Genomic DNA, 27,448 nt, shown 5'->3' with positions numbered 1-27,448 from the left:
TTGACCCAAATTTTAACTAATGCATATAACCCCAAATATTTATACTCAGAAAGGCTCAGAATAACATTAAAGATATATGATTGTCAAGGAGTGTATCACTAAATTATTAATGTGTGATTTAACACAAAGGTCTATAAATATTTAAATAACAAAACAATTTTCCCCTCATAGTCATTTTATGACAAACTCTGGTCACCAGTCAATTAACAAGCATTTACTAAACATATACTATGTGCCAGGGACTGTGCAAAAGCACTGCGAATTCAAGAAATGTTATAAAGTATGGTCCCTGCCCTTGAGGAGCTCATATTCAAGTGAGGGAGACAGCACATAAGCAATTTTGCAAATACAGATATATACAGTGTAAATGGGAGGTGATCCCAGAGTCAGAGAAAGGTACTAGCACTGGGAGGTCCTGGGAAATGCTTCTTGCAGAAGAAAGTGGGATTTGGGCAGAGTCTTGAAGAAGTAAATGAATCCAGGAGGCAGGGGTCAGGAGAGAGAGCATTCCAAGCATGGGTGACAGGCAGTACAAAGGAACAGAGCTGAGAGATAGCATTTAGGGCTAAAAATAGAAAACCAGGTGTTGCTAGATTGTAGAGCACTAGAGAGGAGTCAAGCGTAAGAAGACCAAAAAGGTTCAAATGGATCTATGTCTTAAAGAAAACCCAGAAAGTGTCTCACCCTCTCCAAAAACCTTAATTAACAATGGTGATTGACTAGAGACATTAAGGAAACCAGACAAAGTTGCTGACTGACTACAAACATTAAGGAAACTTAACAAAGTTTGGTGAAGGTATGTTATATCATAATTTTCTGGTGTGTAACACTATATGAAGATACAAACCCAAAGTTATACATGTATCAAATTAGATACTCTTGGTTGTATTCTCTTGGTTTGCAAATTAATGCTCAGAATGAAGTTACAAAGTGTGGGAAATGTTAACTTTTTCACCCTTAAAGTAACATTTATAATTTAATATGACTGATCATAATCACTGCTTTTTGCCATTATAATATAAAAATACCCTCAATAAATGAATTAATTACCTAAGGTGTCATGCCCATGGAGGCTTGCTTTTTTCCCCAAATACTCCTGTATTCAGAAAATAAGGAAAGAAAATAATCAAATGAGAAAAAACTTGCAAATGTTAGAAGAGTATATAAATTTTAGCTTTCATTATTATTTTAAATCATACAGAGAAGAAACAGAATGAAACTCTTTCCAATTAGACTGTAAGCTTCCTGAGGGCAGGGACTGCCCGCATACTTCTGTCAACATGTATTTTACACATTCCACACTTAAGTATTTAACCGATTGATTCTGTGACAAGGATAAAACAGCTGTAAAACCCAAATGACTTTTTCTTAGCTCGAGGCAATGTAACCAGTGAGTGACTGGTCTTAATAGATGTTTTTTGACTGATCATGAAATGCACTTGGTAATGAGTCCAAAGTACAGCCTGAGTCAAGTTCATTACCTGATAGGCATCAGTACTGTGTTTGCTCAGCATATGTTCATTTTCTTCTATGACAAAACCTTCTTCTTTTGCAAAAGCCATGGCTCCTTTTCCAACAAGCAGGCTGTGAGATGATTTATCCATGACCTTTCTAGCCACAGCAAGGGGAGTTGCGATTCTTTTTAAGACAAGAAAGTATTAGGATACAATGTCTATGTATTGTTTATATAAAGAATATTTATTATTCTCTTAACTCCTATAACTCAATTTTTTTTTTTTTGCCTTTTGGAGGGGGGAAGGCAGGGCAATTGGGGTTAAGTGACTTGCCCAAGGTCACATGGCTAGTTTGTGTGTTAAGTGTCTGAGGCTGCATTTGAACTCAGGTCCTCCTGACTTCTGGGCCGGGGCTCTATTCACTGTGCCACCTAGCCACCCCTCTTAAATTTTTTTAACATTCTTTTTGAAATTTTGAGTTCCAAATTCTCTCCTTTCCTTCAGCCTTTTCCCCACCCACTGAGAAGGCAAGCAAAATAATACCTATTATACATGTGAAGTCATGTGAAATATATTTCCATATTAGATATATTGGGGAAAAAAGCAAGGAAGAAATAAGGTGAAAAAAATTGTGTTTGGGGGCAGCTAGATGGTACAGTGAATAGAGCACTGGCCCTAGAGTCAGGAGGACTTGAGTTAAAATCTGACCTCAGACACAACATTTACTAGCCATGTGACCTTGGGCAAGTCACTTAACCCCAACTGTCCTGCCTTCCCCCCTCCAAAAAAGAAAAAAAAAATTATGTTTGGATCTGTACTCAGAGTTCATCAGTTCCCTTCCTGAAGATGAACAGCATTTTTCACCATGAGTCTTTTGGATGAATTCCTATAACTCTTACTCTTTAAACCCACTTGATAACACTTTACTTAACCATTTCACAGATGCTTATTTCTACAATATCCTTAAAGAATTATGTCTTATACTTTTTTTTTTTCCTATCCCTCCCAGAATCCTGGCATTGAGTTTTATACAGAGCAATCAATGGACAAGAACTTATTAAGTATTTACTAGACTCCAGGCACTGTCCTAGGTGCTGGAGAAATAAATACAAAAATGAGACAGTCTTTGTTTTCAAGGTTCTGAACTTTATTAATAAAAGCTGTTGTATTAAATACAATCATTATCAAATGCTATTTTTTTTTTTTACAAATGCTAAAAAGTAGCAAAGATTCAAATATCCAAATTGAAACTGGTAAAATTTGGAACTTAAGAATCAAGTGAATTGAACCAAGCTAGAAAAATCTCTATAAGAGAAACTATAGATGCTGTAACCAAGAAGAGTTGGTTTTTCTTCTAGGCAAATCTAATTCCTCTACTTATTCTTTTGATCTCATTCCCTCCCATTTCCTCCAGGACCTTGAGCCTTGAATCATCCCTCTGAATCTTTCAACTAATCAATCAAAACATGTTCTTTAAAGTACTCACTTAGTACCATGAAATGTGCTAGGTGCAGGGGATACAAAGATAAAAATGAAACAGTTCCTGCCTTCAAGAAGCTTACTGTCTATCTTTCTAATCTTCAAGCAAGGGTCTATGTTATTATGTGGAAGAGCAAATACGGATCATTTTCTCCATTAATATTTTGAGTTATGTGCACTGTGCAGGTCCTGATTGAAGGAGGATAACTCTCAAGTGACCTCCATACCATTCTTTCCCCTCATAGAAGAGGAAATGTGGAGGACTATAATATTGAAGGAGGAAGGGCTCACTTAGAAAGGGCTAATGGAACTCCAAGAGCTTTCATCTTCTTCAGGCAGTGGAGTGAGCCAAAATGAGAGTGATGTAGGACAACCTCCCAACACTGAACCTGATTCATATAGACTCAGACCTTTAGGTAAGGACCATGGATCAAAAATCAATATTTCTAGGCATTTTTTCTTTAAAAGAGAGATTTGAAGAATTAATTTTTGAAATTATAAAATAGATGCCATTCTGAATGGGAAGGACATCAAAACTAGGTGACTCGGACATTTCATCTTTTTCTTGCTGAAACAAATTTTTTTTTTTGCCCTATTATAGATTGTATAGTATGTTTTTATGTGTAGGGTTCCCTTTAACTGCTAAGAACTCCAAGTAAAAAACATAAAGAGAAGAAAAAAGAGAATTGACTCTCATTTTACTTTATATAGTATATAAATCTAGCTAGTACAGGCTGAATTGACATGAAATTAGTTTTTCTTAGTTAATGTGGAAAAAATGATTTGTCAAAGTTCAAACTCAGAGGGAAAGGGCCATATGTACAAAAATATTTATGGTAATACTTTCTGTTGCAGCAAAAAAGTAGAAAAAACATGAGTGCCCATCAACTGGAGAATAGCTGAATGAATTATGGCATATGAATAGAATTGAATATTACTTTGCTACAGGAAATGATAAATATGGCAAATTCAGAGATATCTGAGAAGTACAAGAGAGCTGATGCAGAATGACATATGAAGAATCAATGGAATGTTTTTACACAATGACCAAAATAGTGCAAAGAAAAAATTCTTTTTAAAGACCTCAGAACTCTGGTCAATGCAAGAACTCGTCATGACTTCAAAAGACTGATGAAGCATGCTTCATATTTTTTTGATAGATTACAACCAAGAAGTATACGAAAATATGTATTTTCAGTATTTGTTGTGCTTGGCTATATATTTTTTGTTACAAGGGAAGGATTCTATTTGGGGGTAGAGAGTTTACAGATAGTGACAGTGATACAAAAAAAGTGTCAAGGAAATATTTTTGAAATATTTTTAAAATACGTAGCAGTCAGCAGAAGGCAATTCAGAAGGGGGACACAGATTTGTTATTAATGTGTTAAATTTAATGTATATTTAAAAAAACTCAAACTCCATATAACAGATGTCCAGAGTATCATATACAATCCTCTTTTCAGTTTTTCTTTTTGTACTAAAATGTTTATATTTGTTAAGTTCACAAGAAAGAAAAATTTTAAAAGACTACTAGTCCTTCAAAAGCATCTAGCTTTCCTTATTGTTAAAAGCTACTGTAATAAAAATCTAACGTACAAAATGAAACTTTAATTTTTCTCACAAGCCCAATTGCTTTATGTCTGAAGCAGATTCTGAATAAAAATGATATGCCCTCTTAGCTGAAGGCTAAGGAAACTGGCTTTAAAAATCACATTCATCTAAAGTCTCTGAGTCACATCTATAACACCTTTAACTGCATCCCACTACACTTAACATACAAAGAACTTGTGGGGGTTACAGAAAGCACCCAGAATTCAATTCTACAAGTGGAACCAGGAGCCTGAGGAGGGCACTGCTGCTTTTATTATGGAATAGCACTAGTTCTCAACATTACATTTTGGAGATTTCTTAGGTGACATGTTCTGGGATTCTCTTGAATGTTGAAGTCATGAAGAAACCCTCAGAGAATACCCCAAGAGTGAACCAAACTTAACATTTATAATGATCCATGACAAGACTCTGCCCACTAAGACTGTCACTGAAATTTCATCAGTGTGAGGATTTCTTCTACTGATGAATACTGCAACTCCTTTTATAATCTGATAGATGGTCTCTCAAGTCTTCCTAGGGCCAAAAAAAAAAAAACCCTCATCACCCTACAAATTAGTGAGAAACTTTTTTGGACCTAAGTTGGTCCTTGGACTATAGACATTCAGCAAACTGCACTGGAACCACAGGCAAGCTTTAACTTTATCTTCACTAGAACAGGCCACCACCCCACTTCACAGCCATCTCCAAACTATGTTACCACACTCTGGTCCTCTTCATCCTCCCACCAACTCGCATCAAGGTTCTTGTCCCTGGGACTCCAGACTCTGAGAGGTGACTTGTCATTTTCTCTTTTCCAGAATCAGGCTACCATACCACTTGTTGGGTATTGACAAGGATGCACAAGTCCCCTGGGGAGGTCCCCTAACCTTCCCAACTCTAGTTCACCTACCTGCCCAGTCTTACCCCACTGGAATGTAAGCAATTTGAGGTGAGGACTGCCTGACTGCTTGCTTGTATATTTATCCCAGCACTTAGCAGAGTGCCTGGAACATAGTCATTCTTTTGGTCCAGACTCAATGCCTTTCCAGCTTGGTAGGATCTACTACAGTGTGCTTCTCTGGCATGACCTTCAAGATCTCAGAATTACCTCCATGTAAGCTGATATTTATACAGGGTTTTAAGGTTTGAAAAGCACTTTACACATCTCATCTCATTTGATGCTCATAACAACTCTCCGAGGTGGGTACTGGTATCATCCCCATTTTATAGATAAGAAAACTGAGGCTGAGCGGTAAAGTGATTTACCCAGGGTCACAAAGCTAGGAAGTGTCTGTGGTCAGATAATATTGATGATGATGATAACTAACATTTATAAAGCACTATGTGCCAGGGACTGTGCTAAGCACTTTCCAATCATTCTTTTATTTGATCCAACAACCTGAGGAGACAAATGTCATTATTATCCTCATTTTGCAGATGAGGAAACTGAGGTGGATGGAGGTTAAGTGACTTGCCCGGGGTCAAACAGCTAGGAATTGTGTGAGGTTGGATCTGAACTCACATCTCCCTGACCCCAGGCCCAATGCTCTATTCACCACACTGGCTAACTACCAATCTGTAGAGCTGCTACTTGTGAAGTATTTAGTTCAATGCCTGGCAAAGTAAAGAGCCTACAAATGCTTATTCCCTTTCCTCCTCCTCCCTGCCTCCATGACATGATTAAGGACTGGAATAAGACTTTTGTGGAGTCTGTATCACTCCCTATTACAGAAATTAAAAGAGCAGTTCCAATGAGCAATTCTGCCTTTGGCATGCTAGTGGAGAATTCCTTACTGGTAGAGATGAAACGACCAGCAAGTGCGCTCTCCACAATATCTGCAGATTCAGCTTCAGAGAATTACAGCAATGCTATGCTTCCAAACTCAGTGACAACCTCAAGAAAATATGCTTTTCATGGATCATCAGAATGGATCACTTAATTAACCAACAAGCATTTATTAAGTATCTACTACCACGCATTACTCTAGGCCCTATTCCCCAGAAGTTGTGATGCTTCTGACTATTTTTATTACAATAAACTTCAAAACTGTATCATGTACAGAATATCAGTAGCAAGGATACTTCAGTATTTCTTTTTTTTTGAATTTTTAAAATTTTTTGCTTTTTTGGAGGGGGGAGGGCAGGGCAATGGAGATTAAGTGACTTGCCCAAGGTCACACGACTAGTAAGTGTATCAAGTGTCAGAGATCAAATTTGAACTTGGGTCCTCCCGACTCCAGGGACAGTAATCTATTCACTGTGCCACCTAGCCACCCCTTATACCTCAGTATTTCTAACAGTACTCATAAAAGGAAATACAAGACAGAATTTATCTTTAGTTGTGATATATCAATAACTGATTAAATTACCATCCATAATATTTTTTAAAAGACCATTTGCCACAGTTACCATGGTTTTCATGTATTCTCCAAAATGATAAATACCATGTTTCCCCGATAATAAGACAATGTCTTATTATTTTTTTTGGACAGAAAAACACCAGACGGCTTATTTTCAGGGGAGGGCTTATTTTAATGAACATTGACAGCAATTTTAATAAACAGGTAAATGTGAACAAAAAAATGTACCTTTATTCAATAAACAAATCACTGGGGAAGAACAGGATGACGCGCTCACTGGTGCAGCTCTGATTGGATGCAGCTCGGAGCGCGGCGTGCGTTTCACCTGGGGGGGGGGGAACGGGTGCATACAGAGGGTACTGTAATGTAGAGTGTAGCGCAGGGGATCACCTTCACTACAGTAGCAATCTCAATAGGGCTTATTTTCGGGGGAGGGCTTATTTTAGAGGAATCTTACACAGTAAGGGGAGGGCTTATTTTCGGGGAAACACGGTATCACCCAGATGATATAGATGCAACCCAGAGGCAACCTCTGTTATAAGTGTATAATGTCTCTGTGTAGAAACTGATTTATCATCCCTCCATAGCAGTACAAAAAGGTTCTTATTCACACACTAGGAAAAAGGGTTCAAACTATGAAGGTAGGTCATGGGTCTAATCTGGGTAAAGCGAGAAATCTCTGGATATCCCAAGGTAGTTTTCCAGGGGCAGCCACTGTGTCATTTCATCAGGATCCTGCCATTACACTGACTGGTTTGAAAGCTAAAAATATACATTTTCTAATAAAACAAATGAAGAGTTTGGGCATTAAAACAAATGAGATGTCCTCTTTTGCTGAGTTAACAGTTTCAGCAAACTATGACAATTGTGCTGAGCTCAAGATAAGCAATCTTGTAAAGGTGGTGGAAACTATAAGTATACTGTTAGTAAGGTGATTAAATGATACTAAAATCTGATCTGTTGTCTACCATCTCTTTGCTATTTTTGCTAAAGGACAGGTCTTTTTTAAACCTGAGCTTGCCCAAGCTTATCAAGGGATGCTTTTTAATGATGCTACTATAGATGGCTCCAAGCAATCATTACTTGTCAAAGGGTATTCTGAGTTAAGCATCTTCAGTTTTAAAATGTCTATTGCTTCTGAAACTTTCCAGTGCTTCACTGGCAATATACTTTCTAGAATCCTAAATACGGTGCCATATTTCAAGGTCCTCTGATGTATCCAATTCTTTATTTTCTTCCATCCAACTATTTTTTTTTTAGTTAAATCATGCATACTCACATTTTTTTTCCTTTTCACTTAATGTATCTTAATACTTCTTTTCACTGAAAGAGCTCTCTTCAAGATTACCAATTATAGTAAATCCTTGGTGATCTAATGATCAACTTTCTGGCACCCTTAAGCAGCTAGAATGTTTATGAACCCAGAAGTAAAAGGGGGAAAATGTAAACTGTTTTTGATTGCAAAGAAAGAGCATCAAGGAGTAATTAAAACAGTCAGGACCATTTACTACTCTATGACTGGTCAGTTCACCAATCAGAAGGAATGATGATTGTCTTTTTCTGATTGCCTGGTGACATTTATAAAGCCCTTTCATGTGAAAGTTGAATTGTTAGGAAGAGGCAGCAGGTAACAAAAGAGAAGAGAAAGGAGAAGAGGAAAAAGAAGTGAGCAGTGGATAGCAGAAATAGTAGAGAATAAACAGAGGTGGTAGTAGCAGCCGTAGCCAGTGGAGATTAGAACAGTAAGAGGGATATCCCTGAGTAACAGATACTCCCAGCAGAGAAGAAAAGAGTCAGTGATGAAGAAATGGCATTCTGAGGATGGCAAACAGACTTCTATGCCTCTATATTGTAGCACTTGAAACACAAGCAAAAGGAACCCCTACCTTGTGTGTGTGTCTGTGTCTATATATTTGTATGGACAGTTCCCTGCACCTGCAGCTGAATCCTAATGGCAACAGCTAACACCCAAGGCCAGCAATCAGTGCAACATGGACAAAAGCATTCAGCTCTATGTTCCATACCTTAAGTATCAGCATCAACAACAATTGTAGATGGGTGAATAACATTTACATTTTAGAAAGAGTTCCATTAAAAAGTCAAAATGAAAAGGTTATGAATGCTTTATTATATCTAATTACTGACAAATTTGTGGCTTCTGACTATTTTTTCTTTGCCTCTTTCCTCTTTGTTCCCATTTCCTAAATGAGATTTATGTTGCTTTGTAAACTTTACAACAATACATGAAATCAGCTATTTCTTTTTTCCTGCCTGGCCTGTATTTTCTCCATCCTTTTTGATTTTTAATTGTTCACTGGAACACTATTTACTAAGCATCTACGATATATTAGTTGTATATTATTAATGAGATCATTAGTGGGCATCTAGAAAAGAAAGTAGTGGCAACAAAAAGCCAGCATGACTTCATCAAGACAAGAATATGCAAGACTAAAATCCTTTCTTTTTGTGATAGATCTGCTAAATTGATACTCTGGCAGTATGTTAAAGTAAAATCGAAAAGATCCCTGTGGACCACACTGACTTAGAAGACCACATGTTAATATTATCTATGTTTGATTGTATTTTTATTTATTTTGTTAAATATTTCCCAATTATATCGTGATTGGATTTGGGCAGCTCTGGGTAGTGTTGAAGGGCACGATGCAGCCACTGAGCTGCCATGTTGGATACCTCTGGTTTAGAGGAATGCTACAAATTTAAATTTCAGCAAAGCATATGACAGAGTCTCTCACACTATTCTTGTAGACAGAATGTGCGTTAGACAAAAGTACTGTTATCGGATTTATGATGGGTTGAAAGGCCAGACCTGAGGAGTAGCTAGGAGGTATCCAGTAGGGTGTCCTGGGATCTGTGCTTGGCTTGTGCTGGTTAACATTTTTACCAAGGAATAAAGAAATAAATGTCATGCTTATTAGATTGGCATGTAACACAAAATTGTGAGGGATGGCTAATGAACTGAGTGGAAATCAGGTGGAAAAATATCTTGGCAGACTAGAATGTTAGATTTAATATAAAAAACATGAAAGTAAAGAGGAACAAATAAAATGGAATAGAAACAATAGAACAGAATAAATAGAATAAAAACTAATAAAATCTTATATTTGGGTTAAAAAAAATCAACTCTGTTAATACATGATAGAGGATATATGGTTGGATTATGAGACCAACTGAAAAACGATTCAGAAGTTTTCATGCACCGAAAGCTCAGTGAGTCAACAATGTAATATAGCAGTCAAAAAACCTGATAAGATCTTAAGAGTAGGTGGAGAGACATAGTGTCTAGGACCAGGGAGGCAACTGCCTCACGCTGCTTTGCCTGGACCATATCTGGAATATTGTGTACATTCCAGTAACCACTTCTAAGAGGAAAATTGATAAGTCTGAGAGTGCTTGAAGAATAGTGATGATGGGGAAGAGCCTGGAGATGATTATACCATAAAAGATTCAGTAGAAAAGAACCAGGGGTATTTAGTGGAGAAGATAAGACAGACAGGTAGAGAGGATATGATATTGTTTTCTTTAGTATGTCTTTACTGTGTGAAAAGCTGGGTACGCAGAGGCAGAAATGGAAAACAGTCGAAGCTTTCAAGGATTACAGCTCATATACCACTATCTCTTGTAGTAGGTAAAGAAAAAAAATAAATTTAATGAAAAAATGTGAGAAAATCCATCAAATCAAATCAACACATTCACTGATATTCTTTCATTCTAATCTAAAGGTAGGGAAAGGGGTAAATGATGAGAAATATCCTGGAAAATATGGCTCAAGATAAAGAAATGAACAAAGCTTAAGGCATAAGGACTACTAAGAAGTCTTATGCTTAATCATACTCTTTTCAAGTTTTTGAAGGGCTGTAATTTAGAAGAGTTTATACTTGTTCTGTATAGCCTTTTCCTTCTCCCTACTCTAAGCTTAAGGTTACAGGAGATATGGCAGAAATTTGGGAGAAGTTTGAGAGAAAGAAAAGGTCTACAGAGATTTAGAAGTCACATGTATAGAGAGATAAGGTGGTTGGAGCTGTGGGGGCTGATTGTTGAAAGTAGACAGCTTTAGGGAAAGAAAAGGTCCAGTCATGTAATTCCTTCCTTCCAGGTTTAGTGGATAGGAAGAAGAAAATGTGGCAAAGGAGATTAAGATAAAAGGAGAGCCAGAATAATACAATTCCAAGAGAGCCAAGGTAAAAAAGAATTTTAAAGAGGTGGTTAATAGTTCTTATAAAAATAGAGACTTAACATTGAACGATAAAAGGATTGTATTTGAGGACTGTGAATCATTAGTGACCCCCCCCCCCCAGGAAGATATTTCAGTAGAGTAATGAGAAGGGGAAATGAATTGCATGGGAATGTTTAGAGAATAAGCAGCAAGGAAGTAGAAGCTGCAGGTATGGAGCAATAATTAAAGAAATTAGGCTATGAAACAATGAGGAGAAATAGCTAGTGCAGGCAGTCCGGTCAAGCGAACTTTTTTCAAGATTGAGGACACATAGGCATGTAGTTAACAGCTGTAAACACTAACATTCTAAACACTAACAAGCACAGTTAACATTAATGTACTTATGCTAATAAAATTCATCACATACCCATGTAAGGCTGCCACTGCTCCAAATCGACTAGGGAGACCTTCCATGATAGCTGCATCACACTGCACCAGCCCATCTTTATTTGGGTAACCTCCTCGTCCAACTAAGTACTGACCAGTTTCCTCATTGTTCTCGATTTCTAGGTGTAATTAAAAGCACAACAGACCACAATTAATCTCTAGTTTTAGTATGTCTTATATACAGTAGTTTGGGAAGTAAATATCAATTTGAAAAGCTACTGATACACCCTAACAATACAGTGGTTATTCATTATCAAGGAATTTCATAAAAACATTTTTTGATTCTCTTACATTTCAATACTTCAATGGATCTGTGTTCTCATTGAAATGGGCATATCCTCTCCCATTAGAGACTGTAGTTTATCAATGCCTTCTCATTTACCTGGCTGGCATGCTGGAGATCTTCTAGTTTGTGTGTGTGTGTCTTTTTTAATGCATTCTGAGGTTAGCAGTGTGGCTATTTTCCTGTATTTTCTCATTCTTGCTATATGAAAGGTTTACATTTTTTTTCTGATCATACATTTCCTGAATGATGTCTGTCTATATCAACTCCTGCATATAGGTCATCACTGTAAATATGTACAGCCTTTTCTGTATGAATCTCTCCACTGCCCTTTATAGGGTTCCCACAAGTTCAATTCTTTGGAGACTGTGGTGTTATTCACAAATACTTGACATCACTGAAATAAAATCTGTGCCGGGTAATTAAAAAAAGTATACAATCTCCCAAATGTAATCTAGTCTGCTCTTTTCCTCCTATTCAAGTCTGGGCCCAATTCATAATCCACTTGCCATGCATATCCCAATAAGGTGGTTTTTCAACTGCATGTCACAGCCCAAACAAACAGAATTTTTCATCCATTTAGTTTTTCCTCTCTGGATAGTTAGGCCACTCTCTTTTGAGAAGTTGCTCAAAATCAGTTTCAATAAGGAGGCCCTGCAGTCTCTGGGCTTAATGAAACCAGCACGTTATCTTCCCCATGCAGAAACATATATCCTTTTTTTTTTTCTTTTTGGAGGGTGACTGGGGTTGACTTGCCCAAGGTCACACAGCTAGTTTGTTTGTGTTAAGCGTCTGAGGCCACATTTGAACTCAGGTCCTCCTGACTCCAGGGCCGGTGCTCTATTCATTGCACCACCTAGCTGACCCACATATAGCCTTCTTAATCAACGTTTTCTTTGGGTAGCAATATCATCCATGTTTCTGTCCCTCACCCTCTCACTGTTTTGGTATGTTCCCTTCCCTGAAATAGACGAATGATTCCTTAATGCTTTCATGGTTCTCTCCAATCTGGATTTCATTTGCACATACCTGGCCCATTCTAGATGTTCTCTCTGTCTCTATTTTCTAGTGCTATTTCTAATTCCTCCAATACCACACAGATGACTAAGGTACTAGGGTCCAAATGTGGTAGTTTCACTTTCAATGATGATGGAAAGAGCTGTGTATTTTAGAGATGCAAGGGGCTTTAAAGGTCATTGAATCCAACCCCTCTCATTTTTTAGATGAGGAATCCAAGGTCTACAGTCTAAGTTATTTGCCCAAGGTCATATAACTAGCAAGTGTCTGATGGGAGATTCAAACCCAGGTTCTTTTAACTCCAAGTTTAGTGCTCTATTCAGTCCACCACATTCCTCATCACAAAATCACTGACAAATCTTTTCTGATTTCTGTCTTCTTATTGTCCTCCTGCCAGCTTCACGTATATATAAATGCCTCTGTGATGATATGGCTCAGGTGGGGCTTATGCTAAGCCTTCAGTAGACCGCCTTTCACTGCTTTTCAAAGTTTTATGAAGTGATACTACTTGTAATCTTCCTACCATCTTCCTGGGGTGTAGGGGTTGTTCAAGGAGGACTAGTACCTCTGGTGTGAGGGCTTGCTGAGTCTACCTGGCACTCAACTCTCACCTGTGGTTCCAAGAAGCTATAGCATGTGCAGTGGCCACATCCCAGTAAACCACCTTGGCAGATGGGCTAAACCAGGTTGAGGGTAACCAAGAGGCTTCAAACCCATTGGTGAGTTGGTGGGGGGATGACCCCAAGCATGCGAAGACTTCCTCCTGTGGAATAGTGGCAGATGAGAACAATTTGTTTCAATGGCCATGAAGGTGGCTGAAGCCAAGCTTGGTTGGGTATTGAAGGCACTGAAGATGCCAAGGTCATCCACTGCATCCTGGGCCACTGAAGATGGATTTTCTCTTGCCACTGGACTTTGATGACTCTGTAAGAGAATGAGGCTGACAATTCTGTGCAACTCTGCCTCACTTAAATCCAATTCGTGCATGAGTCAAGACATTACTCTGTGATATCATTGGTCCTCTCTGAAAACAAAGGACAAACAACACGATCCTTCTCCATAGTATTTTTGAATTAGATTTTATTTTTCAATGATCAAATATTTTTCTTCCTCCTGCCTCCCCCTCCAAAACAAAAAAAAAAGAATGCTTGTAACAAATAAGCATAGTCAAGCAAAATAAATTTCCATATTGTCCATGTCTAAATACATGTATCTAGTTTTGCATATTAGTCCAGAATCTTTGTGAAATGGTAAGTAGCCTTCTTTATCCTTGGTCTTCTGGAAGCATGGCTAGTTATTGCATTGATAAGAGTTCTTAATTCTTTCCTCTCTATAGTATTTTATGAATTAATCTTAATGCTAAACTAGTGGGAATCTAAACTGTTATCTCTGCCAGGCAATACTGAATGTTTGTTGGTTTCTTGGCTCTTTTTAACTGATGATGATGGCTACTTTACATTAAACTTCTGTAGGAAGTGGTGATAATCAAGGTATATGTCTCTGACTTTTTCTATTTTCCATTTGTCATGTCAGTAGCTTGTTTGACAAGGCCAAGCTGAAATGGTTGCATTTGTATCCAATTTTAATCATTATCTTCTAATTTGAGAAGCAGTACAGCACAGTGGGCAGAGTGTTGGACTCGGAGTAAAAAGGACGTGGGTTCAAATGCTACCTGTGACACTTACTACCCAGTACATAGCATAACGCCTCACATATAGGAGGTACTTAGTAAATAGTTATTAACTGACGAGCTTTGTGATCATGGGCAAGTCATGTAGCTCCTTTTCTCATCTTTAAACCTGGGATGAGAACTATGACACCTACACTTCATAAATTTATTATGAAACTAAAATGAGGAAACATATAAAGTGCTTTATAAACCTTAGTGCACCACATAAATGTCAGCTATTATGACTGTTATAATTTGACGTTGGTTCTGACCTTTGTTTTAAATAGCCAGTGGTCTGATTGCACACTGACAGCTGATTCTGATTATTACGCCTCCATCCCAAACTATGGTGTCTTGCCTCTTAAGACAGAGTTGATTTGATGTTGTTGTGATGCTGTTTGATGCTCCACATATTTAGCACTTTCTGGCTTTCTTCTTGAAGAAAGCATTCATGATTATAGGTTCAGTCTGATCAGTCCTTGCTCTCTTTTATGATTCACTTTCCATAATATTTTTCCTATTCTTCCCTGAGTCACTAACTTCCATATGGTATGAATTTCTGGGCAAGGAAAAAAATACTGTAGTTGAACAGGAAAGACAAAAGCTTTTAGTTTAAAAAGTTATCTTTGCTAAATTTAAAAAGGAGAAAATAAATTTAAAAAAACCCTCAAATACATATTTCCTCTAAATCCAGATAAAGATATTTCCTACTTCCTCATTAAGATGACCTCCTTTGAGACTCTGTTCCCCGCACTTATCCCCTTCCTTCTTTGACATCTTTAAACTCTACATGTTTGTTGACTCTGTTCTCCTACCTTCAAACATGCACTGATCTCTTCCACACTGAAAAATCACTGGCTTTCTCTAGCAAATAAGTGGTCAAAGTATATGAACTTTGTTCTCAAATAGTTCTCAAAAGAACTGCTAATTATTGACAACCACTGGAAAGATTAGGCCTTATCATGAATAAAAATCTAAATCAAGAGAACTTTGATGATTCACCTCAAACCTAGAAAAAGATGAGAAAATATGGGAATATTCGATATTGGAGGGGCTGTGAAAAAAAAATGGGCACACAGATTCATTTGGTGGAGTTGCAAACTAGCTCAACCATTGTGGCAAGCAATCTGGAATTTCACCAAGATGCTCACTAAAACGATCGACTCCTTTGACTCAGGAATCACACTACTGTTTAAGACAACTGAAGGAGTTCAAAGATAGAAAGTAAACTCCTGTATAAAACAAAATACTGATAGCAGCACTTTTTGTAGTAGCAAAGACCTGAAAACAAAGTAAATGCCCACTGGCTGGGAAATCGTTAAGATGAATTGTGATTCATGAGTCTGCTAGAATATTACTGCACCTTAAAAAATGGTGAATGTAAACAATACAGGGAGTGAGTGAAGATTTATGTGAATTGATGAAAGGTGAAATAAGCAGGACTAGAAAAGCAATATACAAAATGACTATAACAGTGTAAGTGGAAAGGACTACTAGCACCAAAAATCAAAACTGAACTTTGTAATTTTAACGAATGACGATCTTGATGTTGATGAAATATGAGGATACACTTCCCTCCCTTCTTTGCAGGAGAACACTGCATGTACTTGATCAATATACTGACTTGTTCTGTTGAACTACCATCCTTCTCTGTCCTTTTTAAATTCTTTGTTATAAGAGATGATCTCTGGATGAGAGAGGTAAAGAATATATTGGAAAATGAAGGAGATTAAAAAAACAGAAACAAAAATTAATTTAAATATGAAAATACCCTGATGTTCTTTCTATAGATCAACCTATTTCTCTCCTTTCTCTCACTCCAAATTTGTTAAATGGAGAGCCCATGATGTCTATTCATCTGATTTTCTTTACCATCCCTTCCTTATTTCACCTTCTGTTGTCTGTTCTCCATCCCTACCATTCTAGTGAAATTTTACTTAAAATGTCAAGTTATGTCTTTGACAAATCATTGGAGGGGGCGTGGTTAACTGAATCTTGAATTCTCCTAGATTTCTTTTAGATATGTAATTCACACTGTTCACCAAATCCTCCTTCTTTTCTCAAACCATCTTGAACATTCCTTACAAACATTCTTGTGTTTTTTGTCACACTATTTTCTCTACCCGAAATGTCCTCTCCATTCTCCATCTGGCTAAACTTTCTTAACTCTCAAAGCTTAGCTCAAACTCCTTCTCCAAGAAACATTTTCAACCTATTTGAAGCCACAGCGACTTCTTTCTCTTCTAAACTAACAGCACAGACTTGTCTCAAATACTCATTTGGAAATCATATAATGACTTAGGAATATTTTTATATTATTGTCTTTATTGCTATTTAAATCTTCTTGGTCTTGTCCCTGATCAACAAAATCCTTGAGGCTATAATCTAGGTTGACAGAGTCTCTAGGAAAGGATTGTAGGTTACTAGATGCTGCATAAAACATGTATTTCCCCAAGGGATTCCTGGTAGCCCTTAAAGTACTTATGGAGCCTTGCACATAGTAGGCCCTCACCAATGTTGCTGATGGAAACTTTCTTCTCTAGGCTTGTTGTTCAGTCATTTTAGATGCATCCTACTCTTCGTGACCCCATTTGGGGTTTTCTTAGCAAAGATACTGGAGTGCTTTGCCATTTCCTTCTCCAGCTCATTTTATAGATGAAGAAAGTGAGGCAAACAGGCTTAAGTGACTTGCTCAGGGTCACACAGCTATTAAGTGTCTGGGGCTGGATTTAAACTCAGGAAGAAGAGTCTTCCTGATTCCAAGCCCAGCACACTATTTACTGTGCCACCTAGCTGCCCTCCTCTTTAGGCTACTTCACTTTACATGTCCCTGAGCTCCCCTGTATTTCCACGTTTCTTCTCCTTCTTTAGTCCTCCAACTATGGTCATTCCCAAAGGCTCAATTTTGACTATGTGGAGGACACATTAAAAGAAAAAACTCAGTATCTTAAAATTGTAATACAATTCAAAGTAATTAGTAAACTCTACTTCCTAAAAAAGCTAATGGAAGGATGGGCTGCATTAACAAAAATCTTTCTGGGCAGACCACATTAAAAATTTTGCGTTCAGTTTGGGATGCTACATTTGGAGGGTATTGGAATATATCCAGAGGAGAATGACCAGATATGACAGGTCTAGAAATTATGTCAATACAGAAAATTGGGATCTGTTGCTTGGAAAAGGGAAGGAGAAAAAGGAACATCAAAGTTTTTTTTCAACTATTTGAAGGGTGTTACATGAAAGAGGAAGTAGTTATCTTCTGCTGCTCTTAAGTGCAGAGCCAGAACAAAAGAGTGGAAAGGCATAGTGAGCTTTCCTTATGAGGTAGTGACTGGATGCATTAAACAAGAAGCATGAAAGGCCAAAGAAAACAAAACCAAAAAACTTTCTATGTAAATATTAAAATTTAAAAATTCATTTCATAAACTGGGTTTACATTAAGCAAAGAGTGAAAATTACACTAGATCTGAGCACCTGCATGCAAGTAATTTTGATTAATTTCAACTAGAATTATAGGCCTTGGAGAAAAAGAATGCCATCTTGTCATTAGGTCTGCTGTCCAGTTTTTACTTGGTTTATCATAATTCCTTTTTGGCCCCAACTGGTTTATGCTTATAAATCCTGGCTACTCCCTTGCTAAATAAAACATGCTTACAACTCCATACTTTCTAAATGTGTAATGAAGTAAACTTTAAAGCAGTACAAAACTGTCTCTGTAAATACTTCTTAGTAAATTATTTTTTCTCATAATTATTTAAAGTCTTGATATTGATAGCATTCAATATAGTCTCTCTCCTAACCTACCCTATTATCTTAAAAATTAAGTTAATAAGGAATCTTAGTTTGAAAAGAATCTTAAATATAATAAACAACAATCATTTATTCACAAGAAAAGCCAATACAAAACCATCTGTTGTCTCAGTGGCCATACTTTACATTCCAGGATGAAATCTTAATGACATGTTTAGAAAAAAACTTAAATTTACAAGACCATATGATGAGGAAGATTTTAATTTTATAAAAATTGTGCATTTACTTTCTCAATTTGAAATGGTCTTTCACTGAGCCTGGTAAATTTCACCTAGAGGAGCTAAATTCAACTGATTCAAAGGAATGTGGTTTCTACCCTACTGGGAACTATGCTTCTCTGTCTTTACTCAAGGTAAAAAATGAAAATGGAGAAGAATTCTTCTTGATGCTTTAGATTTTAATTAGTCCCTATAGCCAAGAGACTTCATGAGCTCCGTCATTCTCTTAGAATGTAAAATTATACAATCAGTCATTCAATAAGTATTTACAAAGTGCCTACCACATGCTGGCCACTGTGCTAGGGGAGGGGATAGAAGTAAAAAAACGAAACAATCCCTACTTATAAAGAACTTACTTCCTAATTGGGCAAACAAGTACAAAGAGAAATATAGAGTGAAATAATATCTATATGTGTATTATACACAAATACACAGTGAATAAATATACATACATATATACATACATACAAGGTAGTTACTAGCAGTTGGCAGGATCTCTAAGAAAGTCTTCATGCAGAAGACAGTGCTTGAGCCTGATCTCACTGTTAGGAGGCAGAGGTAAGGAGGGAGTACATTCCTAGGCATGGGAGACAGTTGGAGAATACTGTGTGTGAGGAAAAGAAACTTTGGCTGGATTGCTGAGTGTGGGAGGGAAGGAATGTCCAATGAAGTTGGGGACAGGCTGTGTAGAGTTTTAAAAGCTAAAGAGAGGTTTTTTATTCTAGAGACAATAGGAAACCACTGGAATTTATTTAGTACATGAATGACATAGTCATATCTGTACTTAAGGAAAATTACTTTGGCAGTTGGAGGCTGACCAGCAGTGGGGAAAAACAAAATGCAGGGAAACCAATTAAAGGCTGCTGCAGTGATCTTGATGAGGTGATAATGGCCTGAAATAAGGTGACAGCTGTATGAGTGGAGAAGAGTGTGGGATGTGGGAGTTGTTGGGAAAGTAGAAGCAGCAGGATTTGACAAGTGATTGGATATGTGGGCTAAAGGAGAGTGAGAAGTTCAAGATTATGTCAAGGTTACAAACCTAGGAAATGGGAAAGATGCTGGTGCTTTCTATAGAAATAGGGATGTTTGGAAGAGACAAAGTTTTTGGGAAAAGAAAATTAGTTCATTTTTAGGCATGATGAATTTAAGATGTCTCTGGTACATGCAGTTTGAAATGTCTAATAGAAAAATGATTATGTAGGACTAGAGTTCAAGGGAGAGACAAACTAGATATATAGATCTGCGAGTCCTCTGAGAGTTAAATTCATGGTAGGTGATAAGGTTACTGAGAGACAGGATATAGTGGAAGAGGAAAGGATGGCCCAGGACAGAACCTTGGGGAACACCCACAGTTAGGGGCTGTGATACGGATTAAGAACTAGCAAAGAAAAAAAAAAACCAGAACTAGCAAAGGAGACTAAGGAGTAGTCTGACTGGGAGGAGATGAACCAGGAGAGAATAGCACTATGAAAATCCAGATGGAGAGAGTATCCAGGAGGAGATTATTGTCAACCAAGTGTCAAGTGCAGCATATAAGACAAGAAGGAGGAGGCAGGAAAAAAGACCACCAAATCAGGCAATTAAGAGATCACTGTAATTTTGGAGAGGGCCAATTTCCATTGAGTAATGAGTTAAGAATTGCAAGAGGTGGGGTGGCTAGATGGTGCAGTGAATAGAGCACCAGCCCTCGAGTCAGGAGGACCTGAGTTAAAATTCCACCTCAGACACTTAACACACACACACACACACACACACACACACACACACACACACACACTAGCAGTGTGACCTTGGGCAAGTCACTTAACCCCAAAATGCCCTACCTTCCCCCCTCCAAAAAAAAAGAAAAAGAATTGCAAGAGGCTGAGAAGTGAGAGGAGAGGAAATAAAGGTAGTGAGTGAAGGCAGCTTTTTCTTGGAATCTGGCTGGGAAATAAGGACAGTTATAGGATGATTGCTTAATGGGAATGGGATGGTGTACTTAGTGAAGGTATTTTAAGTCTCGAGAGACATGAGCATATTTGAAGGCAGTTAATATGGAAAGGTTGAGGATTTAAGAGAGAGGGAGGATTGTGAAGGAGGATTTGATATGCCGGAGAAGAGAGGAAGGGATGGGACACATGTGTAGGGAGGCTGGTTTTGGCAGATACTAGGGGAAAGAAAGAGGGAGTGGGAGATGACGTCAAAGAGTTTTAAAATTAGGAGAATGAAGGAGAGAGTTCACCTAGAAAAGGGAGTTCATGTCAAATAGTTCCAATTTATCAGTAAAATAAGAGGCAAGATCTGTACCTGATGATAGGAAAGGAATGTATGAAAGAAGAAAAGTTTTGTAATAGCTTCTATGGAAAATGAGACAGGGCATCAATTAGGGAGGAATAAAAGGACTGCCTTGTTACAGTGAAGGTCCATTTAATATTGGATAAATTTGTAATGTATCCAGTCAACATAGTTGTGAGACTTCATTTGTGTTCAGCACCTCCTGAATAAAGAGGAAGTAGATGGTGAGAGTAATCCAGGGCTGAGGTATGCCAAGAAAAGAAAGGTGATGGAACAAGTGGGTAAGGGATTCATCAGTAGGTGACCATGTAGAACTGATATGGCTAAATATTACTTTGAGGTTGGAGAGGGAGTAAGCGAGAGAAGTGCTGATGGCCTGAGAAAATACTGAGAAATGGAGGGTTTGAAAAATTTTGGCAAAGAACAGGTTTAGGAGGGGTGGGATGATAGAAGACTGGGGCTGGATAGAGAAATGAGTTTCTAATTAGGAAAATGGAACATTTGTGGGTAATGGTGAGATTTAATGTGTGATCATTTCTTTGTGTGGCTGAGAAGGAGTGAAAGACTAAGTCACTGGATTTATTGAGGCTGAAGAAATAGGGAGGTTTTGATGGAGCCTCTAATTGGATATTAAAGGTCCTTGCTATAAGGGGAAGAACTGGGGAAGAGAGGAAGACGTTGAGCCAGGTAATGAACTCCTGGAGAAAGGAATAAGAATGACCTGAGAGTTGTAACTACCATAATTCAGATATCAGTAGTAAAAATGGATCAAATTGCTTTGTCACTCTGAACACCAATAATATTCTCTGAGGCCCCTATATAGCTATTCAAAGCATTATATATTGAAGCAAACTTCTACTGCTAGTTTCAAAGTGTGATTCTACAAGAATCTGTGTTCAATTATTAAGCACTATCTACACTCAAAATACATGCCTTCCCCTCCCCCCCCAATACTCTTTGATCCACTGACACTGGACTCCTTGCTGTTCCTCAAACAAGACAATCCATCTCCTTGTCTTCTTCCTTAAGACAGTACCTGGCGCACATAGCGGGTACTCAAGAATATTTACTGACACTTGGCATTGGAAATATAAAGATAAAAATGATACAGCACCAGGCCTAAAGATTGCTAAAGCTTAGAATGAAGGATGTTGAAGAAAATTAAGGATTAAAAAAAAGAGTTTTAGGGGTGGCCAGGTGGCTCAGCGAGTAAGATCACCGGCTCCAGTGTTGGGATGACCTGGATCAAATCTGGGCTCAGATACTTAGCACCACACCCAGAAATAACTGGTCATGTAACCTTGAGCAAGTTACTTAACCCCAATTGCTTTAAAAAAAAAAGTTTTAAAAACATTATATTGGGGAAATAAGGAATATCGCAAGAGGTATGAGGACAGAAAGAAAGCCTTAATGCCTAAGTGTTCAACTCATTTTGCTTTTGTTTTCTTTGCCAAGAAAAAATGATTGTTGTCATCAGGTCAATAGTCAACAAGTATTTAAGTGCCTACTTTGTGTCAGGCACTGTGGTAATTGGGGACAGAAAGAAGGGAAAGACAGTTCCTCCCCTCAAGGAGCTTCCAATCTAATGAGACAACAGGCAAAAAAAATGTACAAATTAGTTAAATATGGGATAACTGGAAAATAATTCACAGAGGAAAGACAACAGAGTAAAGAGGGATTAGGAAAGGCTTCCAGTAGAAACTAGGATTTTAACTTTGGTCCTCTTCAAAAAGGATGAACAACAGGGTTTTAACTGGGACTTGAAGAAGTGGAGGGAAGCCAGTTGGCAGAAAGGAGGAGGGGGAACATTTAAGGCATAGGGGAACAGCCAGTGAAAATGTCTGGAGCAAGAAGACTTTGGACTGGAAAAGTTAAAACAAACAAAAAAAATGTTTCAGAGGGAGTAGATTCTTAAGGAGATAAGAGTGCCTCTTTAATTGCCCACAAAAAATTCAAGTCACCTGGCCCAGAGGAGATATCCATATCCAAGGTACTACAAGAATTGGTAGATGGGATTACTGAGTGATCTCAATACCCTATCAGTGATCTCAAGTAATGTGAAGAATTGAAGGGATGGAAATGGGCGGGAATGGAAAAGGGCAAATATCCTGGTTTTCAAAAAAGGGAAGAGAATGAAGTTGGAAAACTACAGTGAGCATGACTTTGTATTCTTGGAAAAATTCTGAAACATATTATTAAAGGAATGATTAGAGAAGATCCAGATAAAGAAGTGATGATTACCAAGAACCAGCATGGCTTTGTCAAGAACAGGTACTCCTTTTTGACAGTTAATAGACTGGTAGATAAAAGGAATGCTGTAGATAATGGTTTACCTCGATTTTAGGAAAGCATTTCACAAAGTTTCTCATATTATTTTTGTGTAAAAGATAGAGAAACATGACCTAGAAAATATGTATGGATTTGGGAGTGGTCTATTTATTCCTATGTTTTCTACTATTTTTAATAGAAAAGGATATTGTATTTTCTCAGCTCTTTTCCTGCATCTATTAGTATAATCACATGATTTTTGTTAATTTAAATATAATCTATTATGTTTATAATTTTCCTAATATTGAATCAAAGTATATTTTTATATGTTGCTCTAGCTTCACTAGTCAATAAATTTCTTTCTTCATTTCCACTCTTCCTGGTTTAGGTATCAAGACCACATTTGTATAATGGAAAGAATTTGGTAGGCTCCCTTCTTTTGCTATTTTTGCAAACAATTGGAATTAATTGTTCTCTGAATGTTTTCTAGAACTCATTTGTATATCCATCTGCTCCCAGAGCTTTTTGGAGGGAGAGTTCATTTATGGCTTGTTCAATTTCTTTTTTTCTAAGATTGGGTTATCTAAATTAAATTCTCTATTTCTTATTCCGTTAATATAGGCATTTTGTATTTTTGTAAATATTCATTTCACTTGAGTTGTTGGTTTTATTACCATACAGTTGGGCAAAATAGTTTCTAATCATTTCATTTGTTTCTTCTTTATTTGTTGTGAATTTCTTTATTTATTGTGAACAGTGCATTCTTAATTGCTAAATCTGATGAGCATCTCTCCTTTATTCTTTTTCTGATTTACTCCAATTTAACATGCATTTATAAAGTACCTGTCATGTATGAGTCATTAGGAATATAATAACAAAATGAAAAATGGTTCCTGCCCTCAGGGAGCTTGTATTGTACTGGGGAGATACAACATATCAAAGATTATAGGATCATAGATTTAGAGCTGCAAGGGTCTGGGGTAAATCACTTAACATCTCTAGGCCTGTTTCCTCATCTATAAAATAAGAAGGCTGGACTAGTAAATCTCTGATTCTCTGATACTTTGATCTCATTAAGTATATACAGGATGAGAAGGAGAAGGAGGTGAACAGTAACAACTAAGGGGATCTGGAAGAGTTTCCTATAGTAAATAGCACATGAGTTGAGTCTTCCTCTGGGTGGGGATAAGGAATGAGTGCATTCCAGGCATGGAGTCCAGGTCTGTAGAGTTATGGAGGGAGGAGATGGAGTGCCAAATTTGGGAAGTATTAAGTCTACCATTTTGGCTGGACCATGCATGAAGGGGAGTACTGTGCAATGACCCTGAAAAGGCAGGCTACAGCTAGATTGTGAAGAGCTACAAATCCCAAACCAAGGGTTTGTGTGCTATCCTAAAAGCGACAGGAAGTGGCTAATGGTTCTAGAACAAGTAAGTGAAATGGCTAGACTTATGCTTTAGGAAGATTATTTTGGTAGCTGTGTGGAAGATGGACTGGAGAAGTCAAATTCTGGAAGACAGAAATCCTATTAGGAAGCCATGGCAAAAATCCAGGCAAGCCTGACAAGTGACTACCTGAGCTGGGGGTGGGGCAGTGGGATGTGGCCATTTTGGGAGGTAGCGAAATACGTGAGAAAGGTAAGAACCAGCCTTGTCAGTCAGCTGGCTCTGGGGATACAAAGAAAGACAAAAAGAGAGCCCCTGCCCTTGAGAAGTTCACAATCTAAAGGGGGAGACAACCCGCAAACAACTACATACAAATAAGGTATACACGGGATAGACTGGGAGTCAATTCAGAGGATTAGGGAGGGGAATTTAGCTGAGACTCAGAGAGTACCAGGGAAGCTAGGAGGTGGAAATGAGGAGGAAGAATATTCCATGCATGAGGAACAGCCAATGAAAATGCTTGGAGTTGAGGGATAGAATGTCACAGGTGACAAACAGCAAGGAGAACAGTGTAAGAATACAGGAAAGGTAACCATGGGTGTCCACAAGGCTCTGGCCCAGGTCCTCTTTTCTTCACCAGTTTCCATGGTTTCAATCATCATCTCTATGCAGATGGCCCTCAATCTACTTGTCCAGGCCTAGCCTCCCCAAACTGCCAGTCTTATCAATGATTTATAGACATCTTCAAATTGATATTCTGTAGACATCTTAAACCCAACACATCTAAAACAGAATTCATTATCTTTCCCCTAAACTCTCTCCTCTTGTTAACTTCCCTATTACTGTCAAGGTAACTACCACTGCCTCAGTCCCTCAGCCTCACAACCTAGGAGTTATCCTAGACTCCTCACTCTCTCTCAATCTCCATGATCCAATCTGATGCCAAAGCATGTTGATTTTTACCTTTACAACATCTCTCACATATGAGCTCTTCACTCCTTTGACATTACCATCACCCTGTTGAAGGTTTTCATTATTTTAAGCTTGGACTATTGAAATAGTAAACTGCTACCTGCCACAAGTCTCTCCCCATTCCAGTCCATTCTTTACTCAGCTGTCACAGTAATTTTCCTAGAGTACATATCTGACCATGTCACCTGCTACCTACCTCAATAAACTCCAGTGGCTCCCTATTGCCATCAGGACCAAATATAAAATGCTTTGTCTGGAATTCAAAGTCCTTCATAACCTGCCTCCCCACCCCACCTTTCCAGTCTTCTTACACCTTAGAACTTCCCCCCCCTACTTTTTGATTTAGTGACACTCACCTCCTTTCTGTTCCTTAAACAAGACAGTCCATCTCCCCACTCCCAGAAATTTTGATTGGCTGTCTCCCATGTCTGGAATGCTGCCCCTCTTCTTCTGACTCCCTGTTCTCCAAGTCTCACTAAAATCCCACATTCTACAGGAATCACTTCCTAATCCCTCTTAATTCTGGTGCCTTCCAGATGTTATTTCCAATTTATTTTATACATAGCCTGTATATATGTAGTTATTTTCATGTTGTCTCTCCCATTAGATTATGAGCTCTGTGAGGGCAGGGAAGTTCTTCTGCCTTTCTTCGTATCTCCAGTACTTAGCAGTATCTACGTAGCACATTTTAAGTTCTTAATAAATGCCTATCTACTGACAGAAACAGGATTGCTAAATGAACAAAACATACTTTTATTTTTTTGCTTTTCGGAGGGGGGGAAGGTAGGGGAATTGGGGTTAAGTAACTTGCCTAAGATCACATGGCTAGTTTTATGTTAACTGTCTGAGGCCGGATTTGAACTCAGGTCCTCCTGACTTCCAGGGCTGGTGCTCTATTCACTGTGCCACCTAGCCACCTCACAAAATAAACTTTTAAAAGAACAATGAAATGAAATGCTATGTAATATAATGACCAATCATGGTCTTCAGAAGAAGTGAGGAAATGTAGCTCTCATTTTTCATTGGAGATGTGGGGTATGAAATGTTTCACATAATGTCTGACAAGTCAAATGGATTTGCTTATCTACTAGATTAAGGGAAAGTTCATTGCAAGGGAAGACAAGAAGAGGTACATTTATAAACAACTGTTGTGTAAACGCAAAAGATAAACAACAAAAATAAATTACTTTTTAAAAAAAGGATGCAAGGTGCAAGGCAGACATGTAGTATGAAAGAGAATCTAACAAAAAATTGCAAGTTCCAGAGGACAATTAGGGAAACTGGAGGAGAATAGTGATGGGGTGGGGGAGGGCTAAAATGGACAGGTATAAGGCACTAGGAAAGGTAATGGTGGAAAGTTGTTATTACTTAAGCAGATGACAATTCAATAACAGGTATTAGAAAATACAAAGTTAAGAATGTGCTACAATGTGAAAGGGAGAGTACCAAGTGAGACAAGGTGATGAACTAAATCAAAGCTCAAATTAAAATGCTAGCATGAAAGCTTCTCTCTGCTAAGTGGAGCTTTATCAGTTGATTGCCATCGAATTCAGCCCTTTCCACCAAACCATAATGTCCCCTTCACAACTGCTTTAAGTGTCAATTTTTTTTCATCTGCAAAATAAAATAGTTGGTTTGGAATTACGTAAGAAAAGTGAATAAAATATCTACATCCATTGACTGACAATTACCACTGCTGGGCATATGGCCCAAGGAGGTCAAAGACAATGAAAAATGTCACACAGACTGGGAAAGGCCACTGAATTTGGAAATTATGGATCACTGATGGTGTCTAAAATAACGTAAGCTCTCCAAAGGCAAGAATTGTTTCCCCTTTAACCTTGCATCCTCAGTGACCAGCACAGTGCTTGGAACATGGTAGGTGTTTAGTAAGTGCTTGTTGATTGATAAGGAAAATAAGGAAAGGTTCCATAGTTACATCAAAATATTCAGAGTAGATCTCTTGTGGCTGCAAACCTTCCCCCCCCCCCCCCCCCCCAAAAAAAAAAAAAAAAAAAGAAAAAAAAAAAAAAAAAAAAAAAAAA

At 37.9% G+C, this 27,448-nt stretch overlaps 1 protein-coding gene across 1 annotated transcript in view; it reads right to left on the bottom strand.

The window, feature by feature from the left end:
• Window positions 1-27,448, bottom strand: part of LOC138146844 (N(4)-(Beta-N-acetylglucosaminyl)-L-asparaginase-like) — a 69,799-nt gene that overhangs the window by 31,803 nt on the left and 10,548 nt on the right. Inside the window, exons 2-4 of the mRNA XM_069068956.1 lie at window positions 11,485-11,623; window positions 1,482-1,638; window positions 1,051-1,096 (exon numbers count right to left, since the gene is read on the bottom strand). Coding sequence (XP_068925057.1) covers window positions 1,051-1,096; window positions 1,482-1,638; window positions 11,485-11,623 — 342 coding nt within the window. The remainder of the gene's footprint in view (window positions 1-1,050; window positions 1,097-1,481; window positions 1,639-11,484; window positions 11,624-27,448) is intronic.

Source organism: Petaurus breviceps, unplaced genomic scaffold (genome assembly GCF_028583685.1).
Source record: "Petaurus breviceps papuanus isolate PSGF00001 unplaced genomic scaffold, PetGlider_PUasm1.0 90775, whole genome shotgun sequence".
NCBI classification, from domain to species: domain Eukaryota; kingdom Metazoa; phylum Chordata; class Mammalia; order Diprotodontia; family Petauridae; genus Petaurus; species Petaurus breviceps.
This window is presented reverse-complemented; position numbering and strand designations above follow the sequence as displayed.